Source organism: Pseudophryne corroboree, chromosome 10 (assembly GCF_028390025.1).
Source record: "Pseudophryne corroboree isolate aPseCor3 chromosome 10, aPseCor3.hap2, whole genome shotgun sequence".
Classification (NCBI taxonomy): domain Eukaryota; kingdom Metazoa; phylum Chordata; class Amphibia; order Anura; family Myobatrachidae; genus Pseudophryne; species Pseudophryne corroboree.
The window spans coordinates 95953154-95970205 of NC_086453.1; the positions used below are offsets into that span (position 1 = coordinate 95953154).

At 43.0% G+C, this 17052-nt stretch overlaps 1 protein-coding gene across 2 annotated transcripts in view; it reads right to left on the reverse strand.

Annotated features, from left to right (window-relative positions):
• The window catches only part of CBLC (Cbl proto-oncogene C), an 80286-nt gene that overhangs the window by 31118 nt on the left and 32116 nt on the right, over positions 1–17052 (reverse strand). For both annotated transcript variants that reach the window (XM_063942606.1, XM_063942605.1), the window contains exon 2: positions 1306–1452. In XM_063942606.1, the coding sequence (XP_063798676.1) occupies positions 1306–1452 (147 nt within the window). The remainder of the gene's footprint in view (positions 1–1305; positions 1453–17052) is intronic.

Consider the following 17052-nt stretch of genomic DNA (forward strand, 5'->3'; position numbering starts at 1 on the left):
ACTAGGTCGACAGGTCAAAAGGTCAATATGATTTATTTTTTTTTTTTTACTGTTTTTGGTGTCGTTTTCTTCGTAAAGTGACGGGGAACCCCAATTAATGCACTGTGTCCCCTCGCATGGCTCGCTTCGCTCACCATGCTTCGGGCAAGGTGCCTCGCTGCGCTCGGCACAGGTTACCGTTCCCAATTGTAGTCCGCGTGGATCCTAAAGTATGAAAAAGTTCAAAAATTGAAAATAATTTGAAAAACTCATGTTGACCTTTTGAACTGTCGACCTAGTACACGTCGACCTAATGACCATGTCGACCTAGTGACCCGGTTGACCTAATGCATGTCGACCAATAGTGGTCGACTTAATGACTGTCGACCTAAGTGGTGTCGACCTAAGGACCATATGCCCTTTCTAGGAACTTATATATCCTGCAGAGGGTATCCTAGTGATCACCATACAATATCTACTGCATCATAGTGTCCACCATGCAGCAAACTAGTAAACGCTATACATTACAAAGATCATGATAGTAAATATCATTCATTACAGAAAGCATCCACTTTAGAGCTACTTTCCTGCCCAAGGTACCTGAATCCATCCACCTTTCCTATCTGCTTCAGCTGCATATCATCACCTTCCCACCATCTCTTCTCTACACTACAGTAGACCTGTCTGCAAGCTTGGGAAGGGGCACTCACCAAGAAGCAACCAATGCCAGCGACGGCAGCAAAAAGGCCAGAGAATCAGAGACCCAAGCCACATCTGGTCATGTCATTGGTTCTTATTAACAGGGTCGGACTGGCCCACAGGGGGACAGGGGAAATCCTCGGTGGGCCCTACTGCCTGGAGTCCCACCTCCTCCTCTAGGGAAGAGGTTCCAGACTGTGCACTTGTATTATACAGTATGCATATGTTCCATTATAATGCACAGGACTATGGTGTATTTTTTAATCTGCTACATTATCATGCATGCACTAGCAATATTGACTGTACAGTATATATTTCAATGGCTCCAGCCCATGCAGTCTCTAATGGTTATGTAATCCAATGTGGTGGCTGGCCACACCCTTATGCATGGACTCCTACCACTGCATTCCCCCGGTAACCCCTTCATGCCCCAGTCCGACACTGCTTATTAAATTGATAGTATGCTTTCAATGAACATTGGCTGACTTAGCAAAATGACTTTCTCAACAGGTGGACTTTCAATTGGTCAGGATGAGAACACAAGATGTGGGAATGTGTCAGATAATATGACAGAGCAATGTAGAGAAGGAGACAGAGGGAGAAAAACAGTTTACATACAGCAGTTACCTAGATTCAAATTTCTGTTTCCAGAATTTGGATGCCTCAGGTTTATTAATGTGGTAAGAACTCCCTTGATAACGACCTCCAGGGAACAGGGCTCGGAGCTCACATAGAATGTGACTGAAGATCAGCGAGTGCTTAGTGAGGGTCCTCCTGAAAAAAAAGTAATTGGACTTGTTTCATATTTCTAAAGGTATTACTTACAGTAGAAATTAGATTGCTGTACACAGTGCAAACTATTAGACAAAATATAGAATACTAGTTACCAGCCCATCAAAATGACGGAACAGCATAAATAATAGTAGCTGTCAACGCCGGTGGCTGTGCGTGTTCAAACGAAGCAACACTTGAATTGCTCTGTCGGGCTCCATCTAGTGCCCGCCGGTACACAAAACACTTGAATTCCCCCCATAGATGTGAGGAGCAGCATTAGGCTTTTATTGTATAGGCTATGTCAATCTTTGTTGCTGAATGAAACATATTTTATCTGGAGTTCACCAGAATTGCAACATGCAATTTCTCAGATATTAGCCATAAAGGTAATATACTCCTGGACAGTTAATCACGATGTTCGCCCCTCCCTTAACAAATAATTAACCATTAGAAAAACCTGAGTCAGATAAATAATGACAAATGACACCTGGGGTTGGTATTTAATCGTATCACATTTATTTTGATGATCAATTTAATTATTAAAATGGTTATTATGGTGGTGGACATGGAGGCCGATTCGAACCCTGTCGCAGATGTGCTAAAATCACTATGAAGTGATTTCTGCACATCTGCACATGCGCGTATGCCAGTACACGCATGTGCAAGGTCCTAAACTGCTTTCTCTTCAGAACGCAGTTTAAGACCTGGAGGGGGTGGGAACGGGGCATCGACGCCACGTTTTTAGGGCACCAAAGCTCAGTTTTAGGAGCGTGGTCCAGACAACAGAGGCGTATCCGGATCATTGAAGGGGCGGGTCACGGCGGCTGCATGACGTAACACACAGCCGCTGCAACCCTTAACATGGCGGGTAGCCGTTTGCCTTTGCAGCTAGGCTGCGCAGACAGAGGGCTACTCAAAATATCAACAAACAAGCATTGCCGCCGTGTGCTGGGCGTTCCCCCGCATGTCAAAGAAATTGATCGTAGGTACGCGCATGTGCAAGGTCCTAAACTGTGTTCCCTGGAGCGGGGCAGGAACGGGGCGTCGACGCCACATTTTGTGGGCATCGACGCTCCGTTTTAGGGGCACGGTCCAGACAATGGAGGCGTCACACGCAGCCGCTGCGAACCTTAACATGGTGGGTAGCCATCTGCCCTCACAGATAGGCTGCGCAGGCAGAGGGCTACTCGAAACATGCAAAAACATCGCCACCGTGTGCTGGGTGTTGCCCCGCTTGTCAAAGAAATTGATCGTAGATGTGCATTTTCTCGCACATCTATGATCAAGTTTGAATTAGGCCCATAGAACAAGAGACAAGAAAGTAACCTGTATACAACTAAACAATTGGTGTTCGACTCTCACCCAAAAACAAAACACGTATGAACGGGCAGCGTCCAATTCCAGGTTGTGACAATAATGGCCTACCACCCCATAATGTAACCCATGTACCATAGGATTTTTCAGACATTTTTGTGAATGCGCATTTGCAGAAATTCGCTCAACTACGTAAACATCGGCATTGTGTGTAGGTTGCGTGCAACTCAGGCCCTCCATCTGCAGACACACCTACCTCCCAACCTGACCCTCTCCAGGAAGGACAGAATGCTCTGCTCCTGGACTTCCCTCTTAATGTATGATTGCCAGCACCTCTGCTGAAACACCTTTCTTATCCATTAATTTGTTCAACACAGGTTCCGGCAATCACAAATGAAGAGAAAAGTCCAGAAGCAGAGCATTATGTCCCTCCTGGAGAGGGTCATGTTGGGAGGTATGCCCAACGTTGTTGCCTGCCGCAGAGATGAAAGAGTAGGCTGACTTATATAACTACAGTATCTATAAACATACTAAGAAAGTCACAGTTGGCAGTTCAACAGAAAGGGTTACACACTTTTTAGCAAAAGTTACGAAACAAGTTAAACCAGGAAACCACCTGAACACCACCCTGGTTTCCCCTTAAGATAAAAATGTTAAGTGCTTTATTTATCTTTTCCAACACAGCTTTTCCTTATGGTATGCTGATTATATTGGCCTATGCAATAGTGCACAGTAGGAATCATCTTCTGTTCCAAGGTGAAATTGACAACAGGGAATAAGAGTAGATTTATGTAGCGTTGATTGGCCTGTGAATTAGATTTACCTTTCCTCCACCATGCAGTGCTACCCAGACCGTCTGCACAATGCCCCAGACACCAATGTAAAAGTAGTGTTTACGCGTCAACACAAATGCAACTGAGTATTCTCAGTGGCTCTGCACATGTATCATTATTATTGTTATTACACTTTATTTATAGGGCACCACAAGTGCTCTGCAGTGCCGCAGATACATAATGTATGTGATGTTATGGTAGTCATGTTAAAACTTAAACTCATGTGCATAACAATGCCATCCAGCAAGACAGATGGCAACAATAGTATGAGACTACTGCAACAATGACGGTTAATTTACTCTCATGGGTGGTGTGGTATGGCAGCCAAATGAGTAAGGGTGAATATTGCACGAGACAATTTGGAAAAGTTAATTTTCTTCAAATTATCTACATGTAAAGGTCCAAAGTGCTACTTTTTGTGGGGAAATGAGGGCAAGTAGGAAGCCACAGACTGAAGGTTTGACAGTGGAATGAGCAAGGTCCCCACAATAAGACATTCTTCTAGCCTCCAAGCCTTCAAGTGTTCCCTGAAAACTCCCCACTTCAGGCAGCTTTTTAAATTCCAGAATCACTGACATAACTTTTATAAGCTATTCTACTAATTACCTCCCCTCTACACAGTCCACATATAACTTTATATATGTTCTCGTCAGGAGCTCATCAAGGGAGGATGAGGCCCTAATTCAGACTCGCTAGGGTTTTTTTGCACTGCTGCGAGCAGATAGTCACCGCCCATAGGGGAGTGTATTTTTGCTTTGCAAGTGTGCGAACGCATGTGCAGCCGAGCGGTACAAAAAAACTTTGTGCAGTTTCTCAATAGCCCAGGACTTACTTCAGCCTGTCCGGGGCCGGAATTGACATCAGACACCTGCCCTGCAAACGCTTGGGCACACCTGCATTTTTCCAAACACTCCCAGAAAATGGTCAGTTGCCACCCACAAACGCCTTCTTCCTGTCAATCTCCTTGCGATCGGCTGTGCGAATGGGTTCTTCGTAAAACCCATTGCACAGCAACGATCCTCTTTGTAAAAGCAAGAGATTTTTTATATATCAAGTATATAAATTCCGGGCGCATTCATGAGTGGTTTTCCTGAGCAGCTGTAACACTGGGAGAAAGTCACTCTCCCTTTAACAAGAGGAAACAACAATAATAAAAGATACAGCGCTGAAACAATAATGCTAACATTTGTTATTTAATATTGTGTATTAACACTTAAAACATGAGCAGCAGTATGTAAAGCAAAATAACATGGGTAAGTTTTGTAAATCAATCAGTTGACTGTACACCAGTTGCTGGACTAATGGTAAACTCCACAAAACCACCTTCTTTTAAAGGCAATAGTCCATAATGAGAACTAGGACAATGATAGTACGTCCAAAGGCCAAGACAGTTAGTATCACACTTTAGCGATCCTGTGTTCCAATGCAGGGATCCAAGATGTGGGGTCTTTCCATATACTATTGTAGAGATGAGTGGATTCTGGTACACAGTGGACAAAGGAGATGGCAATTTTGGCTGTCCTGTAGACTGTGTTCCAAATTAAGGAATCCTGATGGATGATGACCCGTGCAGCATCAATGGGCACTAATAATTGGATCCTGGTTCACAATAAGCAAGTCGGTTCGGTAGTCCTGGAGATTTTTCTGGTAATGAATGCTAGTGGAGAAGTCCAGCAACCTGGAGTATTGATCCCTAACACGTTTCGCTGCTCCTGGCAGCTTTGTCAAAGGTAATATGTTGTTCAACTGACCCCTCTTATATAGGGGAAATTATGTCATGAGTTGAATTCTATTGGTCACCGATTACAAATCAATTATCCTTATATACAAACATTTCTAAATAATTTCGATATAGAAACAGTAGTTAATTTCATATAATTCATTGCATAATAAAATTCATAATGGATTCATTGAAAACCTAAAATCTGGTCAGAAGCCGGCTATTATTTACCTGTATTAGTTATTTTCGAATCTTTCGGCTTACGTAGTTTCCTCCAGCCCCGTGTCTCTTCGTTGAGGTCACATATACGTGACACCAAGCATTTTTTGCAACTTATTAAAAATGTAGTTTGGAAACCATCTTATGCGTTTCTAACATTGGACGTACAGAGTCTATATACAAATATCCCATACAAACTGGGTTTACAAGCAATCAAAGAACGCCTGATTGCAGATGATGACCTTATGGAGAGACACAGGGACTTTCTGTTGGATTCTATCATGTTTACTCTTCAACATAATTTATTTCTTTTTTCAGACACATTTTATCTTCAAGTCATGGGGACGGCCATGGGTACCAGGTTTGTGCCAAGCTACGCCAACCTCTACATGGGCATGGTCGAGGACCAGCTCATGTGGGGGGGAAGGGGTTCAGGGGGCACCGGGTCCTTTATGGCCGTTACACTGACAATCTGTTTTTTAATCCTTTGTCCACTGTGAACCAGAATCCACTCATCTCTACAATAGTACATGGAAAGACCCCACATCTTGGATTCCTGCATTGGAACACAGGATCGGTAAAGTGTTATAATAACTGTCTTGGCCTTTGGACGTATTATCACTGTCCTAGTTCTCATTATGGACTATCTTCTTTAAAAGAAGGTGGTTTTGTGAAGTTTACCATTAATCCAGCAACTAGTGTACGATCCTCTTTGTACCTGTGTGACGCACCTGCACATCTAACCTGTGCTGCAAAAAATGCTAGCGAGCAATCAGGTCTGAATGACCTCCCCCCGTGTGCAGTCTCCAACCGGGCCCCCTCCTCTCTAGCCTGCAGACCAATAGACTCTGGGTGCTAGGAGACCCTAGCGATGTCCCAGAGTCTAGTGCGCATGTGCAGGTCTCCAGGAAAATGGTGCGGTGGCCATTTTCCCAGTGATTTCCCTACTGCACATGCAAGAAATGCCAGAAAAATGGATGACGCATGATTTTCCCGGTGGTTTCTGCAGTGCTGCTGCTGCCAGCTTTGGACTCCGGAGGGTAAATTTTGAAAAATTGGTGAAGGGTGTGCAGTGTGGGCCCCCCAGTACCGCACACACTGCTGCACCCATTATAGATACGGCAGTGGTTCTCGTTCTACACTCATACATCCAGGGCCATAACTAGGCGTGTGCAAGCAAAGTGCTCTGTGAGTGGCATCGTCACTGACCCACAGCCCTTGCTTGTGGCTAGCAGGGTGCTTGGAACAGGGCAGCACAGGGCACTCCGTAGCCCTGTTACAGTGCTGCACACATCGAGTTGATCCCTGGACTGATATACAATACAGTATCTAGCACTTATCCTTGTCTATCAAAGCCCATTTCCCCATAGACTGTAAGCCTGTGAGCAGGGCCATCTTTCCTCTTTGGCTGCCTGTTATTACCCAACCTTGGGGGTCATTTCGACCTGATCACACGCTAGTTTTTTTTGCTGTGGTGCGATCTGGTCAAAACTGCGCATGTGTATCCACCTCAATGCGCATGCGTGTCGTACAGGTACAAAGCGGATCGTTGCTGAGCGATGGATTTAACAAAGAATCCATTTGCACAGCCGATCGCAAGGAGATTAACAGGAAGAGGGTGTTCGTTGGTGGCAAATGACCGTTTTCTGGGAGTGTTTGGAAAAATGCAGGCGTGTGCAAGCGTTTGCACGGGCGGGTGTCTGATGTCAATTCCGGACACGAACAGGCTGAAGTGATCGCAGCGGCTGAGTAAGTTCAGACCTACTCAGAAAGTGCACAAAACTTTTTGTACCGCCCGGCTGCACAAGCGTTCTCACACTTGCAAAGCTAAAATACACTCCCCTATAGGCGGCGAATATCTGATCACAGTGCTGCAAAAAGTAGCTAGCGATCAACTCGGAATGACCCCCCTTGTTTTATTACTATTTTGATCACAATTACAAAGTGCAACAGAATATGTTGGTGCCATAAGATAGATGTTCATTTATAAATGAATACATTAATTTATTATGCCCCTGGAATGGCCACTTGTCTGAGAAAGTTGGTGAATCTGGCAGGCTAGTTTATCTCTCCAAGTCCCGAACATTTTGGAAGAGTAGGCAGGTACATATGGCACTGATTTTGAAGCTGTTAGAATTGGATTTATTTGCACAAGTACTCCACCACCAGTTACCTATACACTGACTTCTGCATTATGGAAATCTCATAACAGTCATCCGAATGTGTAAACTGTCACTCTGAGTATTTCTGTTTTCACATCAGTAATCCAATCCACACTAACCTGTCTTTCCACAAGTGCAATGCACAGCTATATCTGCTTCAGATGGCCTGGTCTGCTAGCTCCACCCCCCTCCAGCTCCTCACCCAAATACACAAGTGTGAAGAATTTAATAATAGTCTGTGCAACATTCCTTTTCCGTTCTAGCAAATCTATTATATGGCCAGATGTCATTTTTCAAACAATAGTCACATAATAGTTTTGTAACCATTTTAAATTACATTTATTCAAACCATAAATAAGAAAAAAAGAAGGATTGCTTCACACAAATTTTATATTGTCTGGGAAAAAAGAAATAAGATGCTCTCGGGTATGGGATAATACTTAACCTATATATTTAAATTTAAGGTGTTTTTTTTGTGTGTGTCTTAAGAATTAAAGTGAAAAAAAAATACCAGACAAAAACATGGGGGTAAATTTACTAAGATGGGAGTTCTATCTAAGATGGGATGTTGCCCATAGCAACCAATCAGATTCTACTTCTCATTTATCTAGCACTTTCTAGAAGATAATACCTGAAATCTGATTGGTTGCTATGGGCAACATCCCATCTTAAATAAAACTCCCATCTTAGTAAATTTACCCCATGGACAGACAAAATGACCACAATACATTATAAAAATAGTGTTTTGTTCATATGTTTGTAAATCCAGTCATCAGGACACAGAGACATGTGAGTTCACTGTTGTGCTGTTTTATTCCATCACCAACGCCAGGCACACTGCACACTGGACCACCCACTTCCCAGCATCCCCCTGGTCCTAGGGACCATCACTGAAGATTCAGGCTTACACATATTAGTAAGGGAGTGTCTACAAATATTAAGCATTCTAATACACTAACATCACATCCTCTTTTCTTTAAAGATAAGCCCTGTACGCTTCAATGCAACAATTAACAACGTCATATTAAGAACATCATCTAACACGTTTCAATGAGTCTCTCAGGTCTGCGTATTTCCCTTTTGGTCTTTCATACACAGTCTGTGTTTCATCGACCATGTTGGACCTTTCTAGAATCGTGGTTTGTTCACCATTATCAGGATCATCATACATGTCAGATGAAGGGTATTCTTCAGTCATGTTGTCTTCATTATGGTTAGGTTGAGATCTTAAATCCACCCCATTTCTTCTTACTTCCGTTCCACGCTCTGTACGTATAGTATAAGATCTTGGTGCTACTTGTGCTTGCACAATACCTTTCTGCACCCAAATACCTTTCTCGTGATCTCTGAGACGGACTTGGTCACCCGATTTTATATCAGATAAGCTTTTTGCTCGCCTGTCATGGAACAGTTTCTGTTTCGCCTGTTGACGTTCCTTACTCTGACCAACGCTGAGTTATGTGTATTAAGCAGTTCATCATGTATCGGGAGATTTGCTCTAATCCTCCTTCCCATCAGCATTTGTGCAGGAGAAAGTCCATTCTGTAAAGGTGTACTGCTGTAGATTACAAAGACTTTTGTAGAAATCTTCTTTACCTTCTTGAGCTTTTTTCATGAGACTCTTTACAGTTTTTACTGAACTTTCCACCAACCCATTTGAGCGTGGATAGTGGGGACTTGACGTAGTATGGACAATTTCCCACCCATCAGCAAATTGTCTAAATTCAGCACTGGAAAAATGAGGACCATTGTCAGTGAACACTTCCATAGGAACACCATGCCTTGCAAAGATTGACTTCATGCAATTGATGACGGCTTTACTAGTAGTTGTATGTAGTGTCTTCACCTCAGGGTAGTTAGAGTAATAATCAGTCACGACAATGTACGTTTTCCCATTACAATCAAACAAATCTGTGCCAACTTTCTGGTACGGTCTCTGGCACTGCGTGAGGACTCAGTGGCTCGACTTGTTGTTTCAGTCTATACGTAAGACATAATTCACATGTAGCTGTAGTCTGTGCTATGTCTTGGTTCATTCTTGGCCAATACATAACTTCACGCGCTCTCCGCTTACATTTTTCTTCTCCTAAGTGGCCTTCATGTATCTTGCACAGCATAGTTTTTTAGTTGTACAGGTGTGACAAACCTATTGCCTTTGCAAATAATACCATCGACAACTGTAAGGTCACTGCGGTACATCCAATAATCATTGATAGAAAGCGGGCACTCATGTTTTTCTGCTGGCCAACCTTTCAGAATGATATCTTTCAACACTTTCATTGTGTCATCTGTCTCAGTTTCTTTCCTAATCTGTTCTTGTCTTGCAAGAGACACTGGTAGAGAAGCTACGATCAAATTAACATAGGCTTTTATCTCTTCATCCATCAGACTTTTGGAACCTTCTCTTTTGTCCACAGCACGAGAAAGTGTATCAGCAATGTACATGTATTTGCCGGGACAGTACAGCAAGTGTACATCATATTTCTGTAGTCTGATAAGCATTCGTTGAATTCTCATGGAACAGTCATGTAATGATTTAGTCATGATAGCTACCAATGGCTTGTGGTCAGTATCCACTGTAAATGTTTGACCATACACAAACTGATGAAATCGCTCACATGCATATGTGATCGCTAGAAGTTCTCTTTCTATCTAAGCATACCTTGTTTCAGCACTTGTCAGTGAGCTTGATGCATAGATTACTGGTTACCATGTATCCTTGTGTTCTTGTAACAGCACTGAGCCTAGGCCAAATTGCGAAGCATCTGCTGAAATTCTTATTCTTTTCGCAGGATCAAAGAATTTTAGCACTGGTTGCTCTGTAGTGATCTGTTTCAAGTTTTGCCAACTTTCTTCTTGTTCATGTGACCACATCCACTCGTTATCTTTGTCCAACAACCATCTAAGAGAGGCTGTTTGTTCAGAGAGTTGAGAAATAAACTTTCCTAAGTAAGTAATCATTCCTAGGAATCTTCTGACGTCATCTTTGTTGTTAAGACGTTCCATGTTCACTATGGCTGATATTTTCCTTGGGTCTGGTTTTACACCTTGATCAGAGACCACGTCGCCCATAAAGGTAAGTGTATTCACGCCAAATTCACATTTGTCCTTGTTTAGCTTTAGATTCACTTTCTTGACAAGTTCCATTACTTGTCTCAATCTAGAATCATGTTCTTCCTTTGTAGATCCCCAGACAATAATGTCATCCATCATTGTTTCAACACCTGGAATATGTTCAAAAATCATGTGTATCTTTTTGTGATATACTTCTGGAGCAGACAATATTCCATATGGTAGTCGAAGAAATCTGTGTCGACCTTCTGGTGTATTAAATGTACAAAGCTTTGAGCTGGCCTCATCTAGCTTCATTTGCCAGAATCCTGAAGATGCGTCCAATTTACTGAACCATTTTGCTCCCGCAAATTGCGACATGATTTCATCTCTGGTTGGTAGTTTGAAATGTTCTCGTTTAATAGCTTTGTTTAAATCTCTGGGGTCTAGACATATTCTGAGTTATCCATTTTTCTTTTTCAGCAATTACTAAGGAGCTTACCCATTCAGTAGGCTCATCAACTTTCTGTATCACACCCAAGGCTTCCATGCGATTTAACTCTTGTTTCAGTTTTTCTCTCAGCACAAACGGCACTTTTCTACAGGGGTGTATCACTGAAGAAACTTGCGTGTCTATATTTATTTTATGCTCTCCAGGCAAACAACCTAGACCTTCAAACAAGTCTCTGTATTCTGTAAACATCGATTTGCAGTCACCATAAAAACTTTTTTTAGCAAGCTTAGTTTCTCACAGGAACTTAATCCTAGAATCGGTTGCACATTTTTATCCACAATCAGTAGAGATGTTTTAAACTGTTGTCCCTTATATTTCAGTGTCACTAAGCATGTACCTTTCACAGGAATTTCCTCCCCAGTGTACCCTGTAACTTTCACTTTAGCTGGATGAATTTTAGGTTTTACTCTCAAAGTCTTATAGTCTTGAAACAATATTAAATTCACCTGCGCGCCAGTATCAAGCTTAAAGGGAATGACAATCTCATTCACAGTTAAAGGGACAATCCATTCTTTCTTATCTGCACTGCAAAGTTCAATGCAATCCACAAAGAATTCCTCTGTTTGTTTAACATCATGCACATTGGTTGTTTCACTTTTCATTTTACAGCACTTGGCAAAGTGATTTAGTCTACCACATTTCATGCAAGTTTTACCATAAGCCGGGCACATTAGGATTGTGAGCATTTCCACATCTACTACACATTTCCTTATTAGACTGTGGCTTAGACTGCTTCATTCTTGAGAATGGAGGTTTGCTTGGCTCTGTTTTCTGCACTACATAGACAGCACCATCAGCGTACTTGTGTAACTTTTTGGCTTGAAATCTAGTTATTTCTGCAGATCTACACATAGTCACTGCCTTGTCTAGTGTTAGGTCTTGCTCTCTCAGCAGTCTCTCTCTGAGTCCATTATCAGGTATTCCACAGACAATACGATCTCTAATCAGTGAATCCTTTAAATCACCAAACACAGGTTTTACTGAGTGATTGCAGCTCTGTAACATACTGATCAAATCCGTCTACAGGCTTCTGATCACATGTGAAAAACATATAATTCATATGTCACATTTTTCCTTGGCACAAAGTAATCTTCAAACTTTTGCATTATAGAAGATAGCACCATATTCTGCCCCTCAGCAAACTGAAAACTATTATAAATGTCCAGCACATCCTCTCCTATCACATGGAGGAAAATGGATGCCTTAGTTTTGTCAGCCTCTGTATCAACTCCACAAGATATATATTAAACCTTTGCTTAAATCTTTTCCAGTTTTCAGACAAGTTACCAGACATCAGCATGCCGGTTGGAGGAGCCAGTTTATCCATGGTTACTCACTGTTTGAAGAGAGGAGCACACGGCAGGCTTTGCAGACACTGAGTATCACAGCCTTACAGACTTCTGCAAGATTCTTTCACACTCTGAGAGCACTAGCAGTCCAAGTTAAACTTCTTCTGACACCATGTTTTGTTCATATGTTTGTAAATCCAGTCATAAGGACACAGAGACATGTGAGTTCACTGTTGTGCTGTTTTATTCCATCACCAACTCCAGGTACACTGCACACTGGACCACCCACTTCCCAGCATCCCCCTGGTCACAGGGACCATCACTGAAGATTCAGGCTTACATATATTAGTAAGGGAGTGTCTACAAATATTAAGCATTCTAATACACTAACATCACAAATAGTTTAAATAGATACTGTATCACTAGCACTAAGTATGTACTGGGTTCCTCAATTGGAGGTGCCCAGTATATGCAGCAAAATATGTGCAGAATTAAAAGAAAATGAGATAATGCTCAGATGTAGGTATCTGGCAGATACAGTCCTATATAAACATACAGGGCAGTGGAGTATCTATAATGGGTGCAGTGTGTGCGGTGCACATGGGCCCGAGTCCAGGGGGGCCCACACCGCACACACTGCACCCATTTCTCCTATACTTACCTTTCCGGAGTACATCGGCGACTGTGTGTGGGTCCCCTCCTCTCCCGTAGCCGTCACCGCCGCTGCTAGCGCACTGAGCACTAGAGACTCTGGCACAGTGCCAGAGTCTACAGCGCATGCGCAGGTCTCCGAAAAAATGGCGCGGTGGGCATTTTTCGGAAGTTCTGCGCATGCGCTGTAGACTCTGGCACTGTGCCAGAGTCTACAGTGCTCAGAGCGCTAGCAGCGGCGGTGACGGCTAAGAGAGAGGAAGGGGCCCACACACGGAGTCTGCACATGGGTCCCCTCTTCTCTAGAGACGCCGCTGATACAGGGGCCATTTATCAAGCAATGTTTACAGCTATTTCCCTGGGAACACCAATGTTTGGGGGTTAGCTGCAAATGTTAGGTTTTACCTGGATGTATCAAGGAGGGGTCGCAGCAGATATCTCCGATTTCTCCATTCCCTCCGGCAGCAGAATTAGGGGGGTAATTCAAGCCTGGTTGCTGCTGTGCATTTTCGCACAGCGTAAGATCAGATCTGAACTGCGCATGCGTATGCACCGCAATGGGCAGGCGCGATGGACCGCAGCAACGGGGATTGCCAGTCAGCAATGGGATATTGCGATAAATCCGATCGCACGGGCGTTCGCAAGGTGATTGACAGGAGAAGGCCGTTTGTGGGTGGCACTGGCAACTGACCATTTCCAGGGAGTGTCCAGACAAACGCAGGCGTGTCAAACCGTTTGAAGGGAGGGTGTCTGATGTCAGCTCTGGCCCCGATCAGCAAGAAGCAATCGCAGCAGCTGAGTAAGTCTTGGGCTGAGCAGAGACTGCACATCGTAGGTATAGTTCCGGCAGGGTTCTCCGGAAAATGGCCGCTGTGCATGGCGGTCAGCAAGACCATGCATGCGCAGCAGCCCCGGCAGTGCCTGTTCCTGTCGGGTGATACATTCCAGGGCGCTAATATCGCATTGCAAATGAGATAATTGATTAATGGGTCCGATACTATGTAATCAATTTTGAGATTGTACAGTATTCCCTTCACTAATAGTATGGAAGGCTGATGACAATTAGAACTAATAGTATGAAGTAAAAAAATAAATAAAAAAAAAACCACAACATTGTGTCTTTTGCAGAATTCATATAAATCAGATTTAACTGCACAACTGTAGTATTATTATTATTATTATTATATTATCATTTTTATCCTTTATTTATATGGCGCCACAAGGGTTCCGCAGCGCCTAATTACAGAGTACATAAACAATCAAAAGAGGAAAAAACAGCAACTTACAGTTGATGACAGTATAGGACAAGTACAGGGTAAATAGACATAGCTACTAGTGATGAGCGGGTTCGGTTCCTCGGAATCCGAACCCCCCCGAACTTCAGCCTTTTTACACGGGTCCGAGGCAGACTCGGATCTTCCCGCCTTGTTCGGTTAACCCGAGCGCGCCCGAACGTCATCATCCCGCTGTCGGATTCTCGCGAGGCTCGGATTCTATTGCGAGACTCGGATTCTATATAAGGAGCCGCGCGTCGCCGCCATTTTCACACGTGCATTGAGATTGATAGGGAGAGGACGTGGCTGGTGTCCTCTCCGTTTAGAATAGAAATAGAGAGTGAGACACTTGATTTACTGGAGCTTAGGAGTACTCAGAGAGTGCAGAGTTTACTAGTGACTGACCAGTGACCACCAGTGCAGTTTTATTATTATTTAATATAATCCGTTCTCTGCCTGAAAAAAAACGATACACAGTGACACAGTATACCATATCTGTGCTCAGCCTCAGTGTGCTGCATCATCTATGTATATCTGACTGTGCTGAGTGCTCACTGCTCACACAGCTTAATTGTGGGGGAGACTGGGGAGCAGTTATAGCAGGAGTACATTAACAGTGCACACTTTTGCTGCCAGAGTGCCACTGCCAGTGTGACTGACCAGTGACCACTGACCACCAGTATATTGTGATTGTCTGCCTGAAAAAGTTAAACACTCGTCGTGTGGTGTTTTTATTCTATAAACGCATTCTGCTGACAGTGTCCAGCAGGTCCGTCATTATATAATATATACCTGTCCTGCAGTAGTGATATATATATATTTTTTATATCATCATCCAGTCTATATTAGCAGCAGACGCAGTACGGTAGTCCACGGCTGTAGCTACCTCTGTGTCGGCAGTCGCTCGTCCATCCATAATTGTATACCACCTACCTGTGGTGTTTTTTTTTTTCTATCTTCTTGATACTAGTAGCTTACTTTAGGAGTCTGCAGTGCTGACAGTGTCCAGCAGGTCCGTCATTATATAATATATACATGTCCGGCTGCAGTAGTGATATATATATATTTTTTATATCATTATCATCCAGTCTATATTAGCAGCAGACGCAGTACGGTAGTCCACGGCTGTAGCTACCTCTGTGTCGGCAGTCGCTCGTCCATCCATAATTGTATACCACCTACCTGTGGTGTTTTTTTTTCTATCTTCTTGATACTAGTAGCTTACTTTAGGAGTCTGCAGTGCTGACAGTGTCCAGCAGGTCCGTCATTATATAATATATACCTGTCCGGCTGCAGTAGGGATATATATATATATTTTTATATCATTATCATCCAGTCTATATTAGCAGCAGACGCAGTACGGTAGTCCACGGCTGTAGCTACCTCTGTGTCGGCAGTCGCTCGTCCATCCATAATTGTATACCACCTACCTGTTGTGTTTTTTTTTCTTTCTATCTTCTTGATACTAGTAGCTTACTTTAGGAGTCTGCAGTGCTGACAGTGTCCAGCAGGTCCGTCATTATATAATATATACCTGTCCGGCTGCAGTAGTGATATATATATATTTTTTATATCATTATCATCCAGTCTATATTAGCAGCAGACGCAGTACGGTAGTCCACGGCTGTAGCTACCTCTGTGTCGGCAGTCGCTCGTCCATCCATAATTGTATACCACCTACCTGTGGTGTTTTTTTTTTTCTATCTTCTTGATACTAGTAGCTTACTTTAGGAGTCTGCAGTGCTGACAGTGTCCAGCAGGTCCGTCATTATATAATATATACCTGTCCGGCTGCAGTAGTGATATATATATATATTTTTTATATCATTATCATCCAGTCTATATTAGCAGCAGACGCAGTACGGTAGTCCACGGCTGTAGCTACCTCTGTGTCGGCAGTCGCTCGTCCATCCATAATTGTATACCACCTACCTGTGGTGGTTTTTTTTTTTCTATCTTCTTGATACTAGTAGCTTACTTTAGGAGTCTGCAGTGCTGACAGTGTCCAGCAGGTCCGTCATTATATAATATATACCTGTCCGGCTGCAGTAGTGATATATATATATTTTTTATATCATTATCATCCAGTCTATATTAGCAGCAGACGCAGTACGGTAGTCCACGGCTGTAGCTACCTCTGTGTCGGCAGTCGCTCGTCCATCCATAATTGTATACCACCTACCTGTGGTGTTTTTTTTTTTTTCTATCTTCTTGATACTAGTAGCTTACTTTAGGAGTCTGCAGTGCTGACAGTGTCCAGCAGGTCCGTCATTATATAATATATACCTGTCCGGCTGCAGTAGTGATATATATATATTTTTTATATCATTATCATCCAGTCTATATTAGCAGCAGACGCAGTACGGTAGTCCACGGCTGTAGCTACCTCTGTGTCGGCAGTCGCTCGTCCATCCATAATTGTATACCACCTACCTGTTGTGTTTTTTTTTTCTATCTTCTTGATACTAGTAGCTTACTTTAGGAGTCTGCAGTGCTGACAGTGTCCAGCAGGTCCGTCATTATATAATATATACCTGTCCGGCTGCAGTAGTGATATATATATATTTTTTATA